The sequence below is a fragment of the Orussus abietinus genome, unplaced genomic scaffold, assembly GCF_000612105.2.
Source record: "Orussus abietinus isolate OABI.00-Male unplaced genomic scaffold, Oabi_2.0 scaffold501, whole genome shotgun sequence".
NCBI classification, from domain to species: Eukaryota; Metazoa; Arthropoda; class Insecta; order Hymenoptera; family Orussidae; genus Orussus; species Orussus abietinus.
Genome location: NW_019394651.1, coordinates 35801 through 57293, shown reverse-complemented (window position 1 = coordinate 57293; position 21493 = coordinate 35801). Strand labels below are relative to the sequence as shown.

The window sequence follows — 21493 nt, the reverse complement described above, 5'->3', positions numbered from 1 at the left end:
ATAAGATTAATAACTTATGAGTTACGTTTCATAAATAATTATCAAATTACTAATTAAATATACCAATAAGTTTGTATTAAATAGGGTTAAATCAATTGATTGATGTGTGAATTTAATGTTGCTTTCATGAATTTTCGTATTTAATAAAAGCTTAATGAACTAGTAGTTACATGGAATTTTTTAATTATTCGTATTTTATTATTCAAATTATAATTATTTTCATGTATCTTAATAATGAATTGAAAATAAAAAGCAAATTAAATAAAAACTAGCACTTGGAACTTCGTGGCACCGCGGTGCTACGCACTGCTCACCGAAGCTATAAGGTTTGAATCGCGAGATTGAGATGAGTCAACGTTAAGAATTAATAATTTTGTAAATAATCACTTTAGGAAAAAATGGTAAAGGAATTTTCGACTTCAAACATCGTCAAATCCCACGGTTTTCGGGGGTTATTCTATCTTCTGGGATACCCTGTATATGATATATGAATCAATTTCATTATTACTACAAGTTATAATTTAAAGGATAAATGAAATCTTCGATTGAGAGAGTATACGATCTTTCTTGTCTAATAAATTTTCATTCTTCTTGAAGCCACCGTATGGTGCTCCAGGTCCTGATCATCGTCCCGAAGGACCACCTCCACTTACGGAACAGGAATTTGAAGAGATCATGATTCGCAATAGAACGGTGTCTTCGTCGGCTATTGCTCGTGCCGTGTCCGATGCTGCAGCCGGTGAATTTGCCAGTGCCATAGAAACATTAGTGACTGCTATTTCACTGATTAAACAATCAAAGGTTGCAGCGGATGACAGATGCAAGATCCTCATTAGTTCCCTGCAAGACACGCTGCGCGGTGTTGAAACTAAGAGCTACGGGTCGGCACGAAGAGGTACTATTTTCATGTACTTAATTTGATTAACTTATTTTCACATGGACACTCATTCGTTTATTATTTGTAAATTAAGAAGGAAAAGTAAGCAATCACAAAATTCGAGTCAAGCAATATCTTAAACTTCGCCATTTTATTAATTTAAAGTATTGTCAGTTGATCGTTTGATTGCTCAAGATACTTGATATCAATATAGAATATTCACTTGTTTATATACATGCTCTGTAACTTGTTCACCTCAATTTTCTATGAAATACCTTACATTCAGGCCCAAACCAGCCATTTGATTACTTTTTTCTTCAAAAGGCCCATCTTTTTCCTTAGTGTATAATCGAGAACATTTAAAAATGTCAATAAAATATTTAAATTTATTAGGTGAAAGATAAAACGAATACATAAATGCACCTAATTTGATTAATATAGAACTTCATCATATTAATTAGTCACGTATATCGATAAATATATTTAAGATAAGACAGATAACATCATTTTATACTTTGATTTCATTAAGAACTGTATTTACATCCTGTAGTGTCACAATGGTGATTTAAAAAATTGTCTAAACCCTGAAATACTCATTAGATGTGTTTTTCGAGGATGAAGTTGAACATATTTTTTTCTATCGCGGTATTTCCATTGATTGTTCGACCCACAGGCCCACTTGAGGTGATACGAAAGTGGTCTCTGAAGTGTCAAAATATTTATGAAACTTTTTGTCCAAGGTGGGTACGCCGAATCATTTGAAACTTTTTTATGTGATTATGGTGGCCCTAAAAAGGAACGCAAAACGTATGAAATTTGATCTTTAAAATAACATTTGTTTAACTCATCTCAGACTGGAACCAAGATGGTTTGGTCAACTGGTATTTTTTATATTTTACGTCTTTTAAAAACGTAGAATTGAAAACGAACAGCAATTTAAAACTCTATAAACAATGAACATTATAAATTCATGTGGAAAATATCGAGAAAAATTATAAAAGTTGTGTAATGAAATTCTTGGATATCTTGTAAGCAACGCGTGTTTTGTAAGCGCCCTTGGAGAAGAAAATTAGTTGCCGCTAAATGTGACAGATGGCGCCGTTAGTCGATTAGAGTATCAAAAATCATGAATTCAAGGAATTTCTTGAGTTTTACTTCGATCTCGTTATAATCATTCTACTGAATTAGCGTACAGAGTGCTTCAGTTCGTATAATTATCAATGTAGAACGTCTTTCAGCTGGCACGACAACTTTGGCGCATTCAAATATCAAGAAAATATTTGGAAAAATTAAGTGCTTTATTGTTGCTGGTGTGTTCCCCGATTGAAACATTAGTTGCTCGAGACATTATATGCCTAACGTGAGTAATGCCAATTTGTTATCAAGCCGGCACGATTAATTACATAAAATTTAAAAAGCAAGCAGAGGAGATCTTGTTGCTATTTAGTATCTCGAAGAATTCATTAATCAGAATTCCTCAACAGCAATAATTAAAAAAATGATCGCTACCCCCATTTTCCTAACATACCCATGTGCTACGCCCATAACGCTGAATAGATAAAAATAAAAATGATTATCAATGACATTTGTTGGTAATTAGTTGCTTGCGAAATATACAATTTCAGTCTTCTAACGTTAATTCCTTACTCAAGGAACGCACCCTTTACGGCGAAGATCAGCATGCCACGCGTGGGGCGCCAAAACCAGGAGAATATCTATGTCATATTTTGGCGCTCTTTTGATGCTCGCAGAATACAGAATTTCCAGCAACCTAATGTTCACCCCTTGCTCAAGAAATGCATCCGCGAGGAAGGAACAAACGTAAGACAACTAAAAATCGTATATTTCCCGAACAACGAAAGAGTAACACATTATGGCGTAGGTGTTTTTCTATCTTTTGCCCCACGACAGGTAGTGCAAAAAATAGAATTCTGCTCTACGCCGGAAGAGGTGCGATTTTCGGATAAGGGACGGATCTTAGGTGGCTGAAGATCGTATATTTCGCGAGCAACAAAAGAGCAATAAATTATGACACAGATACTATCTTGGTTTTTGCACCCGCGCATGTGGCATACCAAAAGAACACTAAATTTCCCGTATATTTTTTTAATCGTGCTAAAGTGGTTGTGCCAGCTTAACAGAACTAAATATAAATGTTGGTAACGTGGAGCGCCAGCTTATATTAACACTCAAGTATCCAAAATAACGACGTCATTGTCGAAAAAGCTATAGATCAGTTCTATTTTTATCAACGTTGATTAAATTTCTCGGCGCCTTTTATATCACCTTAATATATTTGAAGTGACAAATAGAAAAGTAAACCACACCCAAATATTTCAAATTCCAAGTATTCGATATCTCATAGTTAATTACCGAAAACATTAATTTAACTTGCGGGTTGGTAGTACGGGTCGAAAGTATAATTTTAATTACTGGTTCTGTAATACCGAATAGAGCAAGATGTGATGTTCGGTTTCCTAACAAGGAAACATTCCCAAGTGTCAGCCCCCGATCTTATTGATTTTCATATATGTTGAAGAACACAAAAATCTAAGAGACACGTGTTTTTTTATATCTGCAATGGTCCACATTTAAGGGGCGAAACAACCCCCTAAAGTTTGGTGATAATTCAATTTTTATAATAATTTTCGTAGAAGCAGTGGAGAGATTTCGACGAAACTTGGTATAAACGTATTCTGTATAAGGACGGCGAAAACACAATATTGTCCAACAATGCTACACCCCGCCAAGGGGGTGAACGAATATCGCTAATTCTATTTTCGTAAAAACAGTAAAAATCCAATTTTACCGTTTCACCAAGAAGATTGTATTACTAGTTGGAAACGGGTGATGACTGCGTCATCGGATCTGTTGCGAAACTATTTTAGTCTTTTAAACTTTATTTAAAATTTATTTATAAATAATTGCATGTTATGAAAACCAACGACATTTTGAGGAATTAGCACGTTCATAAGATTTGTGTACAATGAATTGGTCACGATTTAACCCAATATAGCTAGTCGAAATATACCCGTATACCACCTACATTCATTGTTTACAACCGATGTGTAAATGTTTATTGGCAAAAAGCAAAAAACACGTATTTCTTCATTTTTTGTGAGCAAGAACACACCGTAAGTGGAACTTAAGTAGGAGTGCTTGTTTAATAGGTATTACAAAAAAATGTCGCCAGAAGGGTAGTTCACCCCCTTGGGGGGTTGTAGCATTGCTGGACAATATTGTGTTTTCACCGTCCTTATACAACATACGGTTATATCAAGTTTCGTCGAAATCCCTCCATTGCTTCGATGAAAATTATTATACAAATTGAATTTTTGCCAAACATTGGGGGCTTGTTTCACCCCTTAAATGCGGATCATTGCAGATATAAAAAAACACGTGTCTCTTAGATTTTTGTGTTGTTCAACATGTATGAAAATCAATAAGATCGGGGGCGAACACTTGGGAATGTTTCCTTGTAAGTTTGAGGCACAGTGTTTCACTGGAAAGGAAACGTCGTTACTATGAAATAACGCATTATTTCTTTTGGCAGAGCGCTCACGATCACGCGATAGAGAGCGCAGTCACAGAAGACGTCGAGAGCGATCCAGAAGTCGTGATAGGGAGTACAGGGAGCGTAGTCGGGAGAGAGATAGAGAACGTGACAGAGATCGTGATCGTGAGAGGGAGAGAGATCGCGAAAGAGACAGAGAACGTTACTATAGCGAACCCTATCCAAGAGAACGGTCACGCAGCAGGGAGAGAGATCGGGAACGCGAACGAGACCGGGAATATCGCGAGCGGAGCAGAGAGGAGAGGTAAGCTGAATATAGTGTCCGATTGCCTTATCTTATTACATCAAATTAGGTAACAAAAAAGGTTCGTAAACGGCACGAACTTTTTCGGTTACTTAATACATATAGAGGAAACAAATATTTATTTATGTATAAATATACACAACGTATATAAGTGTATATTTGGCGCGAAAGTCTTCCGAGTTTCCTGATATGTATTCATTTCCTCTATATAGTATCTATCGTATATACATGACTACATTAATTAATTAAATAATGAATTGTTTTATTTATTTATTTATTTATCCATGTGAAACTTTCGAGGAAAAACCTCAGTTGGCATCAGATCTACTAGTATTGTTTCATTTCTGTTGTGCAATCATAGACAAAATATTTGTCGTGTAGACAATTTAATTTACTTGCACAATATAGTGATATTTCAAAATTACATTGAACTTACAAATGTACTGCGTTTAACTCTTTCGCCACGGCGGTTCGCTCCGCCAAAGCGCCATCACTGAACAGGATCCTGCGTTAAAAGTGTACTCATTACGGCTATAGCCGGTTCATCCCTGGGCACTGTTTTATGGATTCCGGCTATAGCCGGTGTTGGGGTCGAAGGAATTAATTATTTTTACATGTTATCTTGTATGCATTTCTTAGAACGAGACTGTTTACGCTCTCTTACTGGCGCCTTTCGTGTCACCTTAAGGTGAAGTGAAACATCCTTCAAATCAGTCGATTCGAATACAACACTTTTTTTTAAGGGTATTAGACTAAACTGTCCGAAACTTTGACACATCACTCCTGATCATCTAAGAATTGTCCTGACACATTCAAAATTTGGATTTTTCAAACAAATTTTTTAACTCAGTCCAGACAAGAACCAAAATGGCGTCAAGCTCTCATATTTCGATCGATATACAATTATCGAAGGCTCTGATATGAGAATTGAAAGGGTCAGGACAATTTTGCGACAATTTAGAACACTCTGGTAAGCGATAAACTCGCATTTCAACGGGATAAAGGTAAAAAAAGTGTTGTATGCGCTTCTTTGCTAAAACGATGGGAATACAAGGTCTCGGAGTGAAAATTTAAGTGACCTGGAAATCACAGATGGCGCAGGGGGTCCCTCCGCAGTCAATTAGGGCCTCAGAAGGCATGAATCCAGAGGATTTCTGGAGTTTTACTTCGATTTCTTTATAATTGTTGTATGAAAACGACAGGTGGAATATGCCATTTGGTACAATACCCAATATAATTCGACCCAACTGTCAATATAAAAACGAACGTCGGCAATGTAGGCATTTAGAAAAATCTTCTTTATAGACGTTGATCAAGTTCCTCGACGTGTTTCACTTCACCTTAACACTTTGACCGCCACATTATCCATGGGTGACTGGAATGTCACTCATATTTGGGTGACATGGCAGTCAAAGTGTTAAATACTTCCTACAAGTGTTTAAACCTGAGTATTACTAGATACAGGCTATCTGTAATGGCCAACAAAAAATGTACTAATCATTTACATTACGATTGTACTGATCTTTGTTTCTTTTTATTTTATTAAGTGCATGAAGAAAAATATCGGATTATAAAATGATGAATTAAATCATAAAAATTTGGAAAATACTGCTAATGATTATTAAAAATACCGACAAATTGTAGTCTTATTGACATTTACTGTTTTTTAATCTCTGTATAATATGAGAGAAAGAGAACAAAATCGAAAATATGTCTTATGACAATTAATAAAAATAATATATTTTTTTTAACAATGATTCTAGTTTATTAGGTCATATTACTACAATAATGCCAACATTGATATTTTTAGATTATTTTGTTGTGAATCTATTGAAATCTTGTCTGACTAATGATAATATTTTCAATTTTATAATTCGTACTAATCATTCATGTTTTATGAGTTGATTTTTTCACCAACTTTCAAAAGGTTTTTACATACGAGTACTAAATTTGAGGCTGTATTAAATTGCATTGACAGATGAATTGAAGATAAAGTAAAAAGATTAAGCTTTTGCATAAGTTTACCCATACATTATTGAACCTTATTAGCCAGTAACTGATTAAAAATAATTAAAATTAAAACTAGCGGTATGGGAGCATTGTATAGTGAGCGCCTATAATTTTTATGAGTTTCCCAGGCACCGCGCGAAGTACAATATCCGTATATTCCTCGTCTAAATTAGGTCAAAAGGTATAGCAAACGGATATCGTCTATCATTCACCTAAAGTAAATGTCTTGTAATATATAGATTTATTTTATGTACATAGCTACACAAAATATGTCATAGATATCTAAACGGTGTGTGTGTACGTGCGTGTGTGTGTGTGTCAAAAGTGAGTGCGCGCTCATTTTTGATCTACAAATATCTACTTATTTCTTGACGCATACAAAATATTTAATAGCTCTGGTAGACATCTACCAAAGGTTAATCAATATCATTGGTAATACATTTAGAAAAGTAAAAAGACACCTCATGCAACTTAACATTTTACATACATACTTAATGTTTATATCTAAATTCCAACTCGATAGAACCGCTAATTTTATCCAAAATCTGATTTTTTATTTACTGCCTCCTTGACTGGTGATCATACATCATGATTTTTATGTAGTATGTAAATTATGATGCATTACCAGGCACCGTATCAAGTATATTATAGTGGACGTACAAATTAGGACAAGTACAAAAAACATACAGCATCTATGGTATGAATAATAAAACTATCCCGTGAATATATATGTAAATCTTTTTCGCGCCTATATTTTCAGTATATATATCATAGAAGTCTACATAAGCTATATAGATATCCAAACTATTGGAAAACGTTAAATTGATAGTTTATATTCAGCTTCCATAGACTTCTATAAATGTAGTTACACTGTAAAAATTTGTGCACATTAGATGAAGAATCTTTAAAAAAATATTCATAAAATTCAAGCACCTTTAGTATATAAAGTTATACTAAAATTACGAATTTAGTATTTTAAAAGTGAATCGTTTACGTATACATTTATTATACACTTCTAAATAAAAAGATGATTTTATATCACACTGTTACATTTTTTTTGACTTTTCACTTTTATAATCACTTACGAGTTTTTTTGAAGAATAAGTTTAGAAGATGCAATAAGTATCATTAGAATTGATCGATAAGTACCGTAGTGGTCTTCATAAGTCCGAAAAATATTAAAAATATTTATTCCTTCATAGGCTTTGGTAGCATCGTGGTCAGTGTTCCTGCTTCTTCCTCGTAAGGCTTGGGTTCAAATCCTGACAATTACAAAAAAGGTTTTCTGTGTCAAAAACGGCAGGATTTGTCTGCATAGCTGTACTGAAAAAGTTTTCAAACAGACTCGGCTCAAAAAAATTATCAATTTCATTTTTTTTTTTACAAATACACACGTATATCGAATGAATATCTATAGACGTATAGAATATCGTAGACATCTATTGTAGATGTCTACGATATATATGTATAACGTACCACATCCGGACATTTAACCTTTGAGTGTATCTGAAATAGAGTTCATAGATNAACTCAGACCTAGTCATTATCTGCGATGTTCAGCCTGGCGTGTCAAATTAGACAATGAATGTTGTTTTTTGAACCTCTTGAATGAGTAAAGTCAACTTTAACGAGGCCATCGAGAGTGGTCGATTTTTCTGCATCTTTTAAGCTATGAACGAAACCGATTGGTTCATTTAATACAGAGATGTGCATTTTTTAATATTTCACTTCGCTTGGGTCGCTTGATACTACTTATACCTAATATTCGTCGCATGTCAGGATATGAACATCAAAGGATGCTTGTGCGGATCGGTGATCGGTATGGACACATTTGCTGAAACCTCTAAAACGTGGACGATACTGCATACAAGTTGAGCGCGACTTCGCGCGCATGAACAGAAATTTTTGGGAACGAAAATATTAGACGTGAATCCAAACATAAATTTCGAAAAATTCCGCGCACGAAAAGCGTGGATGTACTAATGCTCATGTCTAGACGTGGATATGTTCTGAGCTCGCACGAACACTATCCGTCGCATGTCGATACAGCAAAGAATTCTTGTACGTATCGATGTTCAGCATGAACTGATTTGTTAAGGTGAAGTGAAACACGTCGAGCAACTTGATCGACGTCGATAAAGAAGATTTTTCTAAATGCCTACGTTGCCAACGTTCGTTTTTATATTGACAGCTGTGTCGAATTATATTGGGTATTGTACAAAACGGCATACTCCACCTGTCGTTTTCGTACAATAAATATCAAGAAATCGAAGTAAAACTCCAAAAATCCTCTGGATTCGTGCTTTCTGGGGCCCTAATTGACTGCAGAGGGATCCCCTGCGCCATCTGTGATTTCCAAGTCAATTAAATTTTCACGCCAAGACCTCGTATTCCCATCGTTTTAGCATAGAAGCGCATACAACATTTTTTTTACCTTTATCTCGTTCAAATGCGAGTTTATCGATTACCAGAGTGTTCTAAATTGTCGTAAAATTGTCCTGGCCCTTTCGTTTCTCATATCGGAGCCTTCGATAATTGTATATTGATCGAAATATGAGAGCTCGACGCCATTTTAGTTCTGGTCTGGGTTGAGTTAACAAATTTTGTCCAAAAATCCAAATTTTAAATGTCAGGCGAATTCTTATATGATCAGGAGTGATGTGTCAAAGTTTCGGACAGTGGTCTAATATCCTTAAATAAAGTGTTGTATTCGAATCGACTGATTTGAAGGGGGTTTCACTTCACTTTAAAGCCACTGAAGTTTAAACGATACCATGCACAATTTGAGCGTGATTTTACACACGAGCAGAATTTTTCGGAAACAAGAAAAGATATACTATATGAAAAAACGAGAAGTATGTGCCCGTTGTTCGTGAGAGTAAAAATATGCCTGGATCCACCTTTACGGATACGGCCATCACATGCGCACGTTATTAAAGCACATAAATGTGCTCACACCTGGATCCTCTTATACATTGAAAGTTTGTCATCAGAATTACTGTTGCGTTGCGTTAAGCGTTTGGTGCGCTTTTGACTCTAATTTAGTAACATTGTTTAATTAGTTCATAAATTGTAAATTGTGGAAGAAATCCTTTTTTATGAATATATAAAAAACGCAATAACTATTTTTTTTTTAATTTCTGGGACATCCTGTAGGCACTAAATTTCTGTCTCACTTGTGTGCCATTGAATTCGCCTGGAATCATGACATCTTGACCTGCAATAATATACGAGATTACTGTATTTGAACAATACCTTCTTATACCAGCGTAAGCTGAAAAAGATCGTGCATAATCTGTGCTTTTACACAGCTGTGTTACGTTTAAAATACTCACTTTACTGATTTCAGTATTAAGTACACCGATTCGTTCCTGCGTTGAATGTAACCGATTTTGGATTAAGGTGAAGTGAAACACGTCGAGAAACTTGATCAATGTCGATAAGTAAGATTTTTCTAAATGCCTACGTTGCCGACGTTCGTTTTTATATTGACAGCTGTGTCGAATTACATTGAATATTGTACCAAATGGCATACTCCACCTGTCGTTTTCGTACAATAAATATCAAGAAATCGAAGTAAAACTCCAGAAATCCACTGGATTCAAGCTTTCTGGGGCCCCAATTGACTGCAGAGGGACCCCCTGCGCCATCTGTGATTTCCTGGTGAATTAAATTTTCACTCCGAGACCCCGTGTTAAAATCGTTTTAGCATAGAAGCGCATACAACTCTTTTTTTACCCTTATCCCGTTCAAATGCGAGTTTATCGATTACCAGAGTGTTCTAAATTGTCGTAAAATTGTCCTGACCCTTTCGATTCTCATATCTGAGGCTTCGATAATTGTATATCGATCGAAATATGAGAGCTCGACGCCATTTTGGTTCTGGCCTGAGCTGAGTTAAAAAATTTTGTTAAAAAATCCAAATTTTGAACATGTCAGGACAATTCTTAGATGGTCAGGAGTGATGTGTCAAAGTTTCGGACAGTTTGGTCTAATACCCTTAAAAAAAAGTGTTGTATTCGAATCGACTGATTTGAGGGGATTTTCACTTCACCTTAATAGTTGGAGTAAATCCTTATAGCCTGCTCACATCAAACCTACTTCGGTACGTATTGACGTGAAATTTGAGGTTCGCGAAGATGTTTGAACGTTTGTACGAATCATAAACTTCACATCTACACGTACCAAAGTCCGTGTCGTGTGTACCTGCGATTATTTAAATCATTCACACGTAGAAGGTGTAAACCTTAAAACGAATAAAAAATTGTTTTTAGTGTGCCGTTCATTTATTAATTTCACTTTTCTTTTTATTTCGGATTACAATTTCTGTTTCATAAAATATCCTTATGGAGGAGACTGGGGTAAATTGACCAACGTTTTCGGTAATGCTTAATTGTGGAGAGGATAATGAGAATTTTCGAACATATTATACATCGAAATGTAAGGCATACATGCAGGTACAATATTTGCAGTTTTAGATTCTTTAAGGTGAAGTGAAACCCCTTTCAAATCAGTCGATTCGAATACAACACTTTTTTTTAAGGATATTGGACGAAACTGTCCACAACCTTGACACATCACTCCTGATCATCTAAGAATTGTCCTGACACATACAAAATTTGGATTTTGTAAACAAATTTTTTAATTCAGCCCAGACCAGAACCAAAATGGCGTCGAGCTCTCATATTTCGATCAATATACAATTATTGAAGGCTCTGATATGAGAATTGAAAGGGTCAGGACAATTTTACGACAATTTAGAACACTCCGGTGATCAATGAACTCGCATTTGAACGGGATAAAGGCAAAAAAAGTGTTGTATGCGCTTCTATGCTAAAACGATGGTAATACGAGGTCTCACAGTGAAAATTTAATTGACCTGAAAATCACAGATGGCACAGGGGGTCCCTCTGCAGTCAATTAGGGCCCCAGAAAGCACGAATCCAGAGGATTTCTGGAGTTTTACTTCGATTTCTTTATAATTATTGTACGAAAACGACAGGTGGAGTATGCCATTTGGTACAATACCCAATATAATTCGACACAGCTGTCAATATTTTTATACGAACGTCGGCAACGTAGGCATTTAGAAAAATTTTCTTTGTCGACGTCGATCAAGTTCCTCGACGTGTTTCACTTCACCTTATGTGAACGAAATTTGACCATCTGGCCGCGTATTATAAAACTGTTAGGTAATTTACAAAAAGCCCGATTTGACCATTCTGGCAACGACAATTATAATACAACAGTGTACTACGTGACGAAGTTGCGTGTACGGCACCGGATATATGCATATGCATAGTATCCTATTTCATCCACAGTGTATCCCACCGCGAATTCCATATTGGACATGTGCGCACTGGTCTCTATAGGCATTTACAATGGACTTATCAGTTGCAAATTTTGTAAAATACAATTGTCGGCTGGAACTATGAAAATACAAAACCAAGCGTTCAACTCACCAGGCAGTCTGGTGAGGTTGTTTCTATGCTTTGCGGCAATGTCGACAATTGTCAATACAGATTTAACCTTCCTCGTGATTAGATGAGCACAACCACAAACTGGATGACACTCACAGACCTTCATAGACACATTTGCAAAGGAGAAACCTATAACGCCGATTGGTACATACTCTATTATCTCTCTAAAAGTTATAAATCAGTGTATTAACTAACATTTTTGAGGAGTAAAGATATCTACAATTTACGGTCCAAGTGCGATATGCGTATAATTTTTAATAACTACATCGTGTGATAAACGTTTTCATTCAGATAAAATTCTACCCCGATATAATTACTTGACATGGATACTAGTGCAGTGATTTAGTACACTTTCTGTTTCTTGTTTCTTTTTCTCTTGTAGTATCGTGTGAGATACCGCGAACATTCAGTCAAGTTATGAATAAGCCATTAAATCTTCCCCATTGAAGGATTTTCTATAATAATATATTGATAATGTTCAACATTTCAGAGACATTATGCAATTGTCATTTTTTTATGATACAATCCACTTTGAATGGATTTATTATTTGGAAAGACATAATTAAAAGAAATGGAATACAACCTTGTTTCTAAAGAACGTTTCCCATTGAACAAGCTTTTCACGTGTTCACTAAATAATTACTATACAGTGGTTTCATTTGTTTGAGTGAATCATAAAAAGAATTACATTAAGTACTTCAAGCGTAAATTGTTTAAAACCTGGGCCTGAACATACATTCACACAGCAATTTAAACGTTATTTACGGGATGCTCATTTTTGAATGATCTATATATTTGATGCAATTCTCCAAAAGAATACTTAGATAATTTGTCCAACGTATGTCAACGTCGTGTTAAATCTCGTCGTATATTTAATTTCTCATATAGAATTAGACCATGTATACTGGATTATCGACTTCCAAAACACCTCATGTGAATCGGTTTTTTGGAAAATCGAATCTGCAACAGTCGTCAAAATTAATTTTTCTACTTGGGAAATTTGGTGTTATTAGGTTATGTATTTTTCCTTTAGAACCATTCTTGTGGGAAACGTAATGTATATTCTATGATTACATGTAATCCTATACAAGATGAGTGTTATGAAACATCAAAAATCGGTGGAATTTACGTGGTGTAAAATCATTGCCCGTCATTAACAAACGGCAAATTGTGGTCACTAACTAGTTTTCCTATTGATACTGTCGTGTGTGGTAATAGACTGTCTTTGTGACGGAGTATTGTTTCATCATCCCCTTCCGTATGATCGCTCATCTGATTTGCTGAATAGCACATAGCCTTCATAGCACATAATTCCCATCGATTTTGGACCTTTTACAAGACTCACCCTGTATATTGCATACACGTAATACGTATACACCCAGCCACCTCATGAAGTGGAATATCCATGTATTACCCGTATAAATTAGGTCTAGTAGTATAACAAATGTATATCGTTTATCATCCACCTAAAAAAAAATATCTTTTGTAAGTGTATGGATCTATTTTATGTATGTGGCTATAGAATATATGAGCCGCTCAGTGCACACATCGACTAACTCCACTTTTTGAAAAATCTTAAATTTAGGTGTCAAAGCACTTGGTATAGTCATAACTTTTTATATTCATAATATCTTTCCTGATTAATAGAGATTAACACCATTAAACGGCAAAATTTTTTTGGGCATTGAATAATAAGTAATTTATTTCAGAAGCTATTTTGATTAACTCCATACTCTAATGTAAATCGTAGACGAATACCTGGCAGTATAGTATTATTGGATTATTTGTTGCGGCCGTACATCGACGCTTTTTTTTTGAAACAGCTGAAGATGCTTTCCCTCTTTCAACAATATGAGTAATAAAATCGCATCAGCAAACAGATAGAAAGAAGCGCAATGCAGACGGTAGTTAGTATAACAGTGATCTCTCACGCTGAATGTTATGTATACTTCACCAATATTACACGGACTACATATTTTTTGGTCTTTTATTGTTTTTAAAGAACTAAATATTATACCGTTATAATCAAGATGAGTGAAACTAATAACAGTGTAGATGTGGAAAGCAGGGATGATTCTTCAATACGATTTATCAGCAGAAAGTCTGGGGCAAGAAGACGTTTATCGTGTTTCTCGGATTCATCCGATTGCAACGGTACAAATTCCCCAACAAACACATCGATTGGGAGGAAAAGAAGTCGTAATCCTGATAAATGGACACGAAATTTACAAAAGCATAACGGAACAAAAGGTTTGGCATACAGGAATAGGGCAGTAAATTTAATACCTGCAAAAACATTTGTCGATATAAAATGCAGACGATTATTTTTTGGCTATTCTTTCTTATTCATTTTATATATCGTTAGATGAAAACTATAACTGTATTTATGTATTCTACATTATAAATTTGAAGTTATATTATAATAGGAATTTTAAAAAAGAATCTACATTACTTCATCGCATTTATCAACTTTTTGTTTTATGGAGTTAATCAATGTGTGCACTGAGCGGCTCATATATCATAAATATCTAAACGACGTATATAAATATCTATGTCCCTTGTAGATAAAAATGATATATCCCCTATTGATCAACAAATATCTACTTATTTCTTGACGCATACAAAATATATAGTAGTTCTGGTAGACATCTATCAAAGGTTAATCAACATCGTTGATAATACATTTAAAATAATAAAAAGATACCTTATGTAACCTAACTTTTTTAATACGTACTTAATGTTTATATCTAAATTCCAACTTGATAAAACTCAATTTCGTCCATACTCTGATTTTTTTATTTACTTCCTCTTTGACTTGTGACCATACATCGTCATTTTTAACCACTATGTAAATTAGGATGCTTTAGCAGGCACCGTATGAATTATAATATACTCATAGTGGATGTACAAATTAGGGCATAAGTATAGAAAGCTTACATCATCTATGGTATGCATAATAAAAATATCCGGCGAATATATATGTAAATCTTTTTCACACCTATATTTTCAGTACATATATCATCTATGATATATGTACTGAAATATAGGTGTGAAAAGACTTCTAAGTCTAGCCTATACAGAACCTATATAGAAATAACCTATATAGAAATTTAAACTATTGTAAAATGTTAAATTGATAGTTTATATTCAGCTTCCCCAGACTTATAAAAATGTAGTAACACTGTAAAAAATTGCGCACATTTGAATGAAATATCTTTAAATAATATTCATAAAATTCATGCACTTTTAGTATATAAGGTTGTACTAAAATTATGAGTTTAGTATCTTAAAAGTGAATCGGTATCCATTTATTAGACACTTTTAAAAAAAAAGATGGATACTGTTACAATTTTTCAAATGACTTAATTTTACAATCACTTACGTGTTCTTTTTAAAGAATAAGTTTACAAGATGCAATAAGTATTTTTAGCACCGATCGAGAAGTACCGGAGCGGTCTTCATAAGTCCGAAAAATATTTATTCCTTCATAGGCTTTGGTAGCATTATGGTCAGTGTTACTTCTTTCTACCCGTGAGTGCCGGGTTCAAATCCCGATAACTGCAAAACATTGTTCTGTGTGAAAAGCAGCATGATTTGTTTGCATAGCTGTACCGAACAAGTTCTGAAACAGACTCGGCTCAAATCTGTTGTTTCATTTTTTTTTTTTAACAAATACATATGCATATCGAACGAATATCTATAGACGTGGATGAATCATCTATTGTAGATTTTTACGATATATATACGTTATATATATAACGTATCATATCCGGACACTTAACCTTTGTGTGTGTCTGAAATAGAATTCATAGATCTCTATATATATGTCTTACATACATTCAATAAACATTTATATACAGGTAATATACGGATATTCCACTTCGTGCGCTGCCTGGGCAATATACACCATATGGATGCAAACGTGATGTCATAATAGAAACAAGTTTTATATATACATATATATCATGGGGCGCGTTAGAATTTCAGATAACGATTTTGTGTACATATTGGGTATACAATACACGATTGTGTGATACATATATATATAGGGTGTTTACATTTTAAGTAGTATGGGCGAATGACTTCTAAAGGAGGAGGTTGACGTACTGTTTATGTTTTTATGCTGTAAGCAGTGAGTTCATATTTTAAAATGAGAAGTGTATTTTCGATCCCCATAAAGAATGTCTTTTTCGTCGATGCGAGTTCAACCATGTCATATGTTACGTAATTTCCATCGATTTTAACGGTAACACCTCAAGAAAACACCAAAATTTCCCACAACCGATCGGAAGACTTTCGGAGGAATGGATTAGCATCTGCAATCCTCTGCAAATCTGGTGACTTTTTTGGGCGATTCCTGTTCATTGCACCTTTAATGCGTTCCCATAGGTAAAAATCAAGTGGTGTGAGATTTTGAGATCGACAGGTCATTAACGAATACAACCTCGACTAATCTAATAATTGCGAAAAGAAACATTAAGGTGATATGAAAGACGCTGAGATATTGAATTGACGTTGATAAAATAAAATTCATTCATTCCGTCTTTGATGGTAATGTTATTCTGCATATTTAAGTGGTAACATAAGCTGGCGCGTCACATTACCGATATTTATATTTATGTGGATGTGTTTTACAATCTACGTTGAGAATTATACGAAATGAAGCGTTTTATATGTCATTTCGGTAAAGTAATGATAAAGAGATCAACGTAAAACTGTTGAAATCCCGTGAATTCATGACTTTAATTGTAATGGACCCTCGCACCATTTGTGACGTTTAGCTGCAAATAAATGTTTGCTCTGATAACACGTGTTACCCACGAGACAAGCCAGCATTCTCTTGCAATAGGTGAAAGTATTATCCATATTTTCCTACCTGACTCTGTAATATTACATTTTTGTGGTATTCTAAGTTATACAAGTTAAGTCCTGAAACTCCTCATTTTCGATTCTGCCTTTAAAAAGCGTAAAAAACATAAAAAACGTGCCCAAACCACGCCATGTTGGTTCTACTTCATGACAAATAAATAAATTTTGCGTGAAAAATGATATTTTATGAATTTTAGGACCTACTTCAGGGCCTTTATATTCACGTGGTAAAATTTGAAACGAATCGATACACCCATTTCCGAGAATACTTTCACCAACGATTTGACCTCTCAAATATATATATATATAGGCTGACTCTTTCGTATCACCTTTAGGTGACGTGAAGGTGACGTTTGATGGGTCAAATCACTCATGAAAGTTTTTCCAAGCTGGATGTACGAATTCGTTTCAAAATTGACGTGAATAGGAAAGCTCTAAGATAGTCCTGAAAGTCGTGAAATTTTCTTTTTTTTTTTTCTAAACAAATATTTTTAATTTATTCTAAACAAGAACCAAGATGGCTTCGCCAACATATTTTGTATATTTTACGTCTTTTGAAAGCGTAGAATTGCGCAAACGAAGACTCATGACCTAGCTCGAACAATTTAAAGTACCATGGAAATCGAATCTTACCGGGTCAAATGGGCAAATATGGAAAATACTTGCACGAAGAGTTGTAAGAAAATGCTTGCTTGTTAAGTGTGTAACTCATGCTCTAAAAGTGAAAATTTAGTTGGAGCTAAATGTGGCAGATGGCTCCGTTGGTCAGTGTATACAAAAATCATGGATTCAAGGAATTTCATCAGTTTTATTTCGATTTCGTTATGATCATTCTACTGAAATGGTATTTGGAGCACTTCATATCCTATATTTCTCAATGTAGAGTGTAACAAACGTTGATATAAATATAAATGTTAGTAACGAGGCGAGCTAGCTTATGCTACCACTTAAATATCCAAAATGGCGTTACCGTCGAAACGAGTATAGATTAACCCTTACCGGACGCTAGGACCGCAGCGACAAAGTACTGTTGTCGCCGATGCTGACGCCGATTACATATTTTGGTGCCTTTCACAAACTTACCTTAAAGTCATCCTTGATAAATCGAGTAAAGTGGGGTGTTGCATCATCCTGCTGGAATTACATCCTCGGATTCGTTTGTAAGGTCACCTGCTGCATAAGGATTGCATTTCATTTTGTAAAACCTGGGGCATTTTTCACCCGGAAGAGTTCCATTGAAAAAAATTATATTCTTGCACTTGCCCATCGACAATACCGCACCATACGGTTAGACTCCATCGATGTTGATGATTGATGTGTTCGGTCCAATGAGGATTCTACGTGGACCAATATTAACATTTGTGACGAGTCAACGCCCGTTTATTGAACGGTTGCCTTGTCGCTGAACAGAACGTATCCGAAGAATTCTGCATTCAGTGTCTCCAAAGCCCAGTTGCACTTCATCGACACGATTTCGCTTATCCCGTTCAGATAAACTTTGCACTAATGTAATGTGATATGGATGATAAAGAGCAGATTGCAAAATCCAATGCGTTGTGTTGTGTGGCACTCCCATATCTCATTAAATTCCTCACAAAGTATGATGAGAATTCATCTGTACTATTGCTAACACATATAACACTTGAGGATGATCGGGATTGAGACCTTATCGGTGCAGTCGTCCTTGTCCAATTTTCCCTCGGCAAGAATTCCTTTCAACGTTGCGATTTACTGCAGTGGAATGATTTTGTCGATTAAGATTATGCTAGGGTTGTACAGCAGCGTGATACACTTGTCGATGCTCACCTAGGTTAACTGTTTGAGTCCCAGGGGTCATTGAAAACGCAGTGTCGAAAAATGCCGTACAACGCAATCTTAATTGAGTGCGAAGAGAGCCAAGCGGCGCGATAGCGCTCGCTATTTCAATAGACTCTGAGTATACCGTCAGTTGATGTATGTACAGTAGGCACCCACACATCGGAAATATGGAATGAAACCTATTGGAGAATTTAGTGCTTTTTTAGTGCTATTTTAGTGCCACAACCTCGATTTTAGTGCTCCACCCCTTATACCGAAAAACGGTGGGGGTGCTGAGTGAACGTTCACTCAGCACCCCCACAGTGCATTCTACGTTAAGAGAAAGATTCACGGATAAAACGACTATGCAGCATTTTGGTGCTTTTTTAGTGCTCTACAAATATTCAAGGGCCAGATCCGAAGCATCACCCCTTCCACCCCAAAACTACCCCGGATCGTATAGGTTCCAAGATACAAGAGGTAGAAATATCAAAACTTTGCACGTTCTCTTCTCGAATTATTTTGGTGCTATTTTAGTGCTCCAGATATATCCAAGAGCCGCATTCGAAACACTACCCCTTCCTAAGCTTAAAATAACCCCAGAACAGCAGATATTTATCTAACGTACTTGTAAAGTAATAAGCAGCGATAAATTAAGCAGCACAGGAGAAATATTAGGTTTTCGGTTCCTTCTCTCTTGAGGCCCATACGATTGGGGTAGTTTTGGGATGAAAGAGGTGATGTTTCGGACCTGGCTATTGAGCATCTCTAGAGCACTAAAATAGCACCAAAAAAATTCGAGAAGAGAACATGCAAAATGTTATTATTTCTACCTCTTCTCTCTTGGCGCTTGTACGATCGGGGGTAGTTTTGGGGTGGAAGGGGTGATGCTTCGGATCTGGCCCTTGGATATTTTTAGAGCACTAAAAAAGCACCAAAATGCTGCATACTCGTTTTACCCGTGAATCTTTCCCTTAACGTAGAATGCACTGTGGGGGTGCTAAGTGAACGTTCACTCAGCACACCCACCGATTTTCGGTATAAGGGGTGGAGCACTAAAATCGAGGTTGTGGCACTAAAATAGCACTAAAAGAGCACTAAATTCTCTAATAGGTTTCATTCCATATTTTCGATGTGGGGGTGCCTACTGTACATACATCGTCAGTTGTCTATTCCGTTCAAATGTTCTGGGTTTTTTCGTATGGAAACCGTTTGGTTTCAAACGGCTAGGTAAAATGTTGACAGTACCACCGACAGAGTACATCATAATGAAATCTGAGTATAAATGATATAGAATCACTGAAATGCCCTCCCTAAATAAGGAAAAGTGAGGAATAACGTCGAGATATCGTAACAATGGCAATCTCTTAGCTATTCGTACCGGCCATCTTCTGGTTAAACGGGATATGGCACTACAAAACAGTACACTAGCGACAAAAGAGATTCAGGAGCATGGTCATGCTATCTTCTACGAAGTCTGCATTGTATTATGATTATCCGTTTTCATGCGATTTTACCGCTGAAAATCACTGAAATCGATGAAAATAACGTAATATCCCATGTAAAAATTTGTTAGTGGCTTCTAAAAGGCCCTGATAATTATTCCTTATCTTAAAAAGAGCCCACATCGAGAAACCTCATAAGAGCCTAATGAAGTGTTACACCTCGCTCGCTGGTTCCTTCAAAGCAGTACCTATATGGGCTGTTAGGTCGGGGATCGTTTACTCGGGAGCGGTGGTAGCGATTATCCAAGGATGTCGATCGGACCGTGCCTCGTGGGTTTGTTTTTGGGGAGTCGCTTCCAGATGGTTGAAACCAGCCAAAGACCTCGTCGACCAAAGTAACGAAGACACTTTATTTTCGATGCCTCTTGGTTTTACAGGAACGACTCGTAGACTCGGTCAACTCAAGGGGACTAGTGTTCGCCGAGAGTTACAGGTGCCTTGCACGCAGGTTACAGAATGGAGACAGTTCAAACTTCGGTAGATCAGAGAGCGAGCCCTTTGGAGCGGGCCTTTTTATACTGACCAAAGATGTTCCTAGTCGCGGAGGAGGATGCTTATTGGTGGGTTTTTAAGATTGAGGAGGGAAATGTCTCATGTGATTGGCTTGGGGACAGGTCGAAGGGGAAACAGGTGGAAAGTGTCTTTTTTCAGAGAATCTGAATGTTTGACGTTTCCCAGGGCTGTCATCTAGTTTGGGGTGCGGAAGTACTCGGATAAACAAAGGGGAGATAAGAACGAGGGATAGCATGTCTCCAGGAGCGCTTTGGAGCGCGAGACGCGTTGCTTAGTCTCTTTCTTAATATTACTTAAAATAAAACGTTAGGTAGGGACCTAACAGGACCCGAAAGGGTAGCCCTATTTGTTCCTTACTAGATTAAAGAGGCCCAAAAGAGGTCCCTAGTGCACTCCTTAAAGGCCCTGGTTATGAAAAAATGATTTTAACGGCTATATGGGCTGTTTTTTCGGGTAGATTTTATTGATTTGTAAACAAATATATTTTTATACAAAACAATTTTTATTTAAAATATTTCTTAGGTGACAACAAATTAAATATCGGATACAATATTCAACCTGAAACAGTGACATATGTGTAGGATCAAATTTCAAGTGTCAGGATTAACGTAAACGGTTGATTCA

At 36.0% G+C, this 21493-nt stretch overlaps 1 protein-coding gene across 1 annotated transcript in view; it reads left to right on the top strand.

Annotated features, from left to right (window-relative positions):
• Positions 1–597: 597 nt before the first annotated feature.
• LOC111674044 (cleavage and polyadenylation specificity factor subunit CG7185-like) overlaps positions 598–21493 on the top strand; it is a gene marked incomplete at its 5' end in the record, with an annotated part of 30686 nt that continues 9790 nt past the window's right edge. The window contains 2 exon segments of the mRNA XM_023432938.1: positions 598–895; positions 4431–4695. Coding sequence (XP_023288706.1) covers positions 598–895; positions 4431–4695 — 563 coding nt within the window.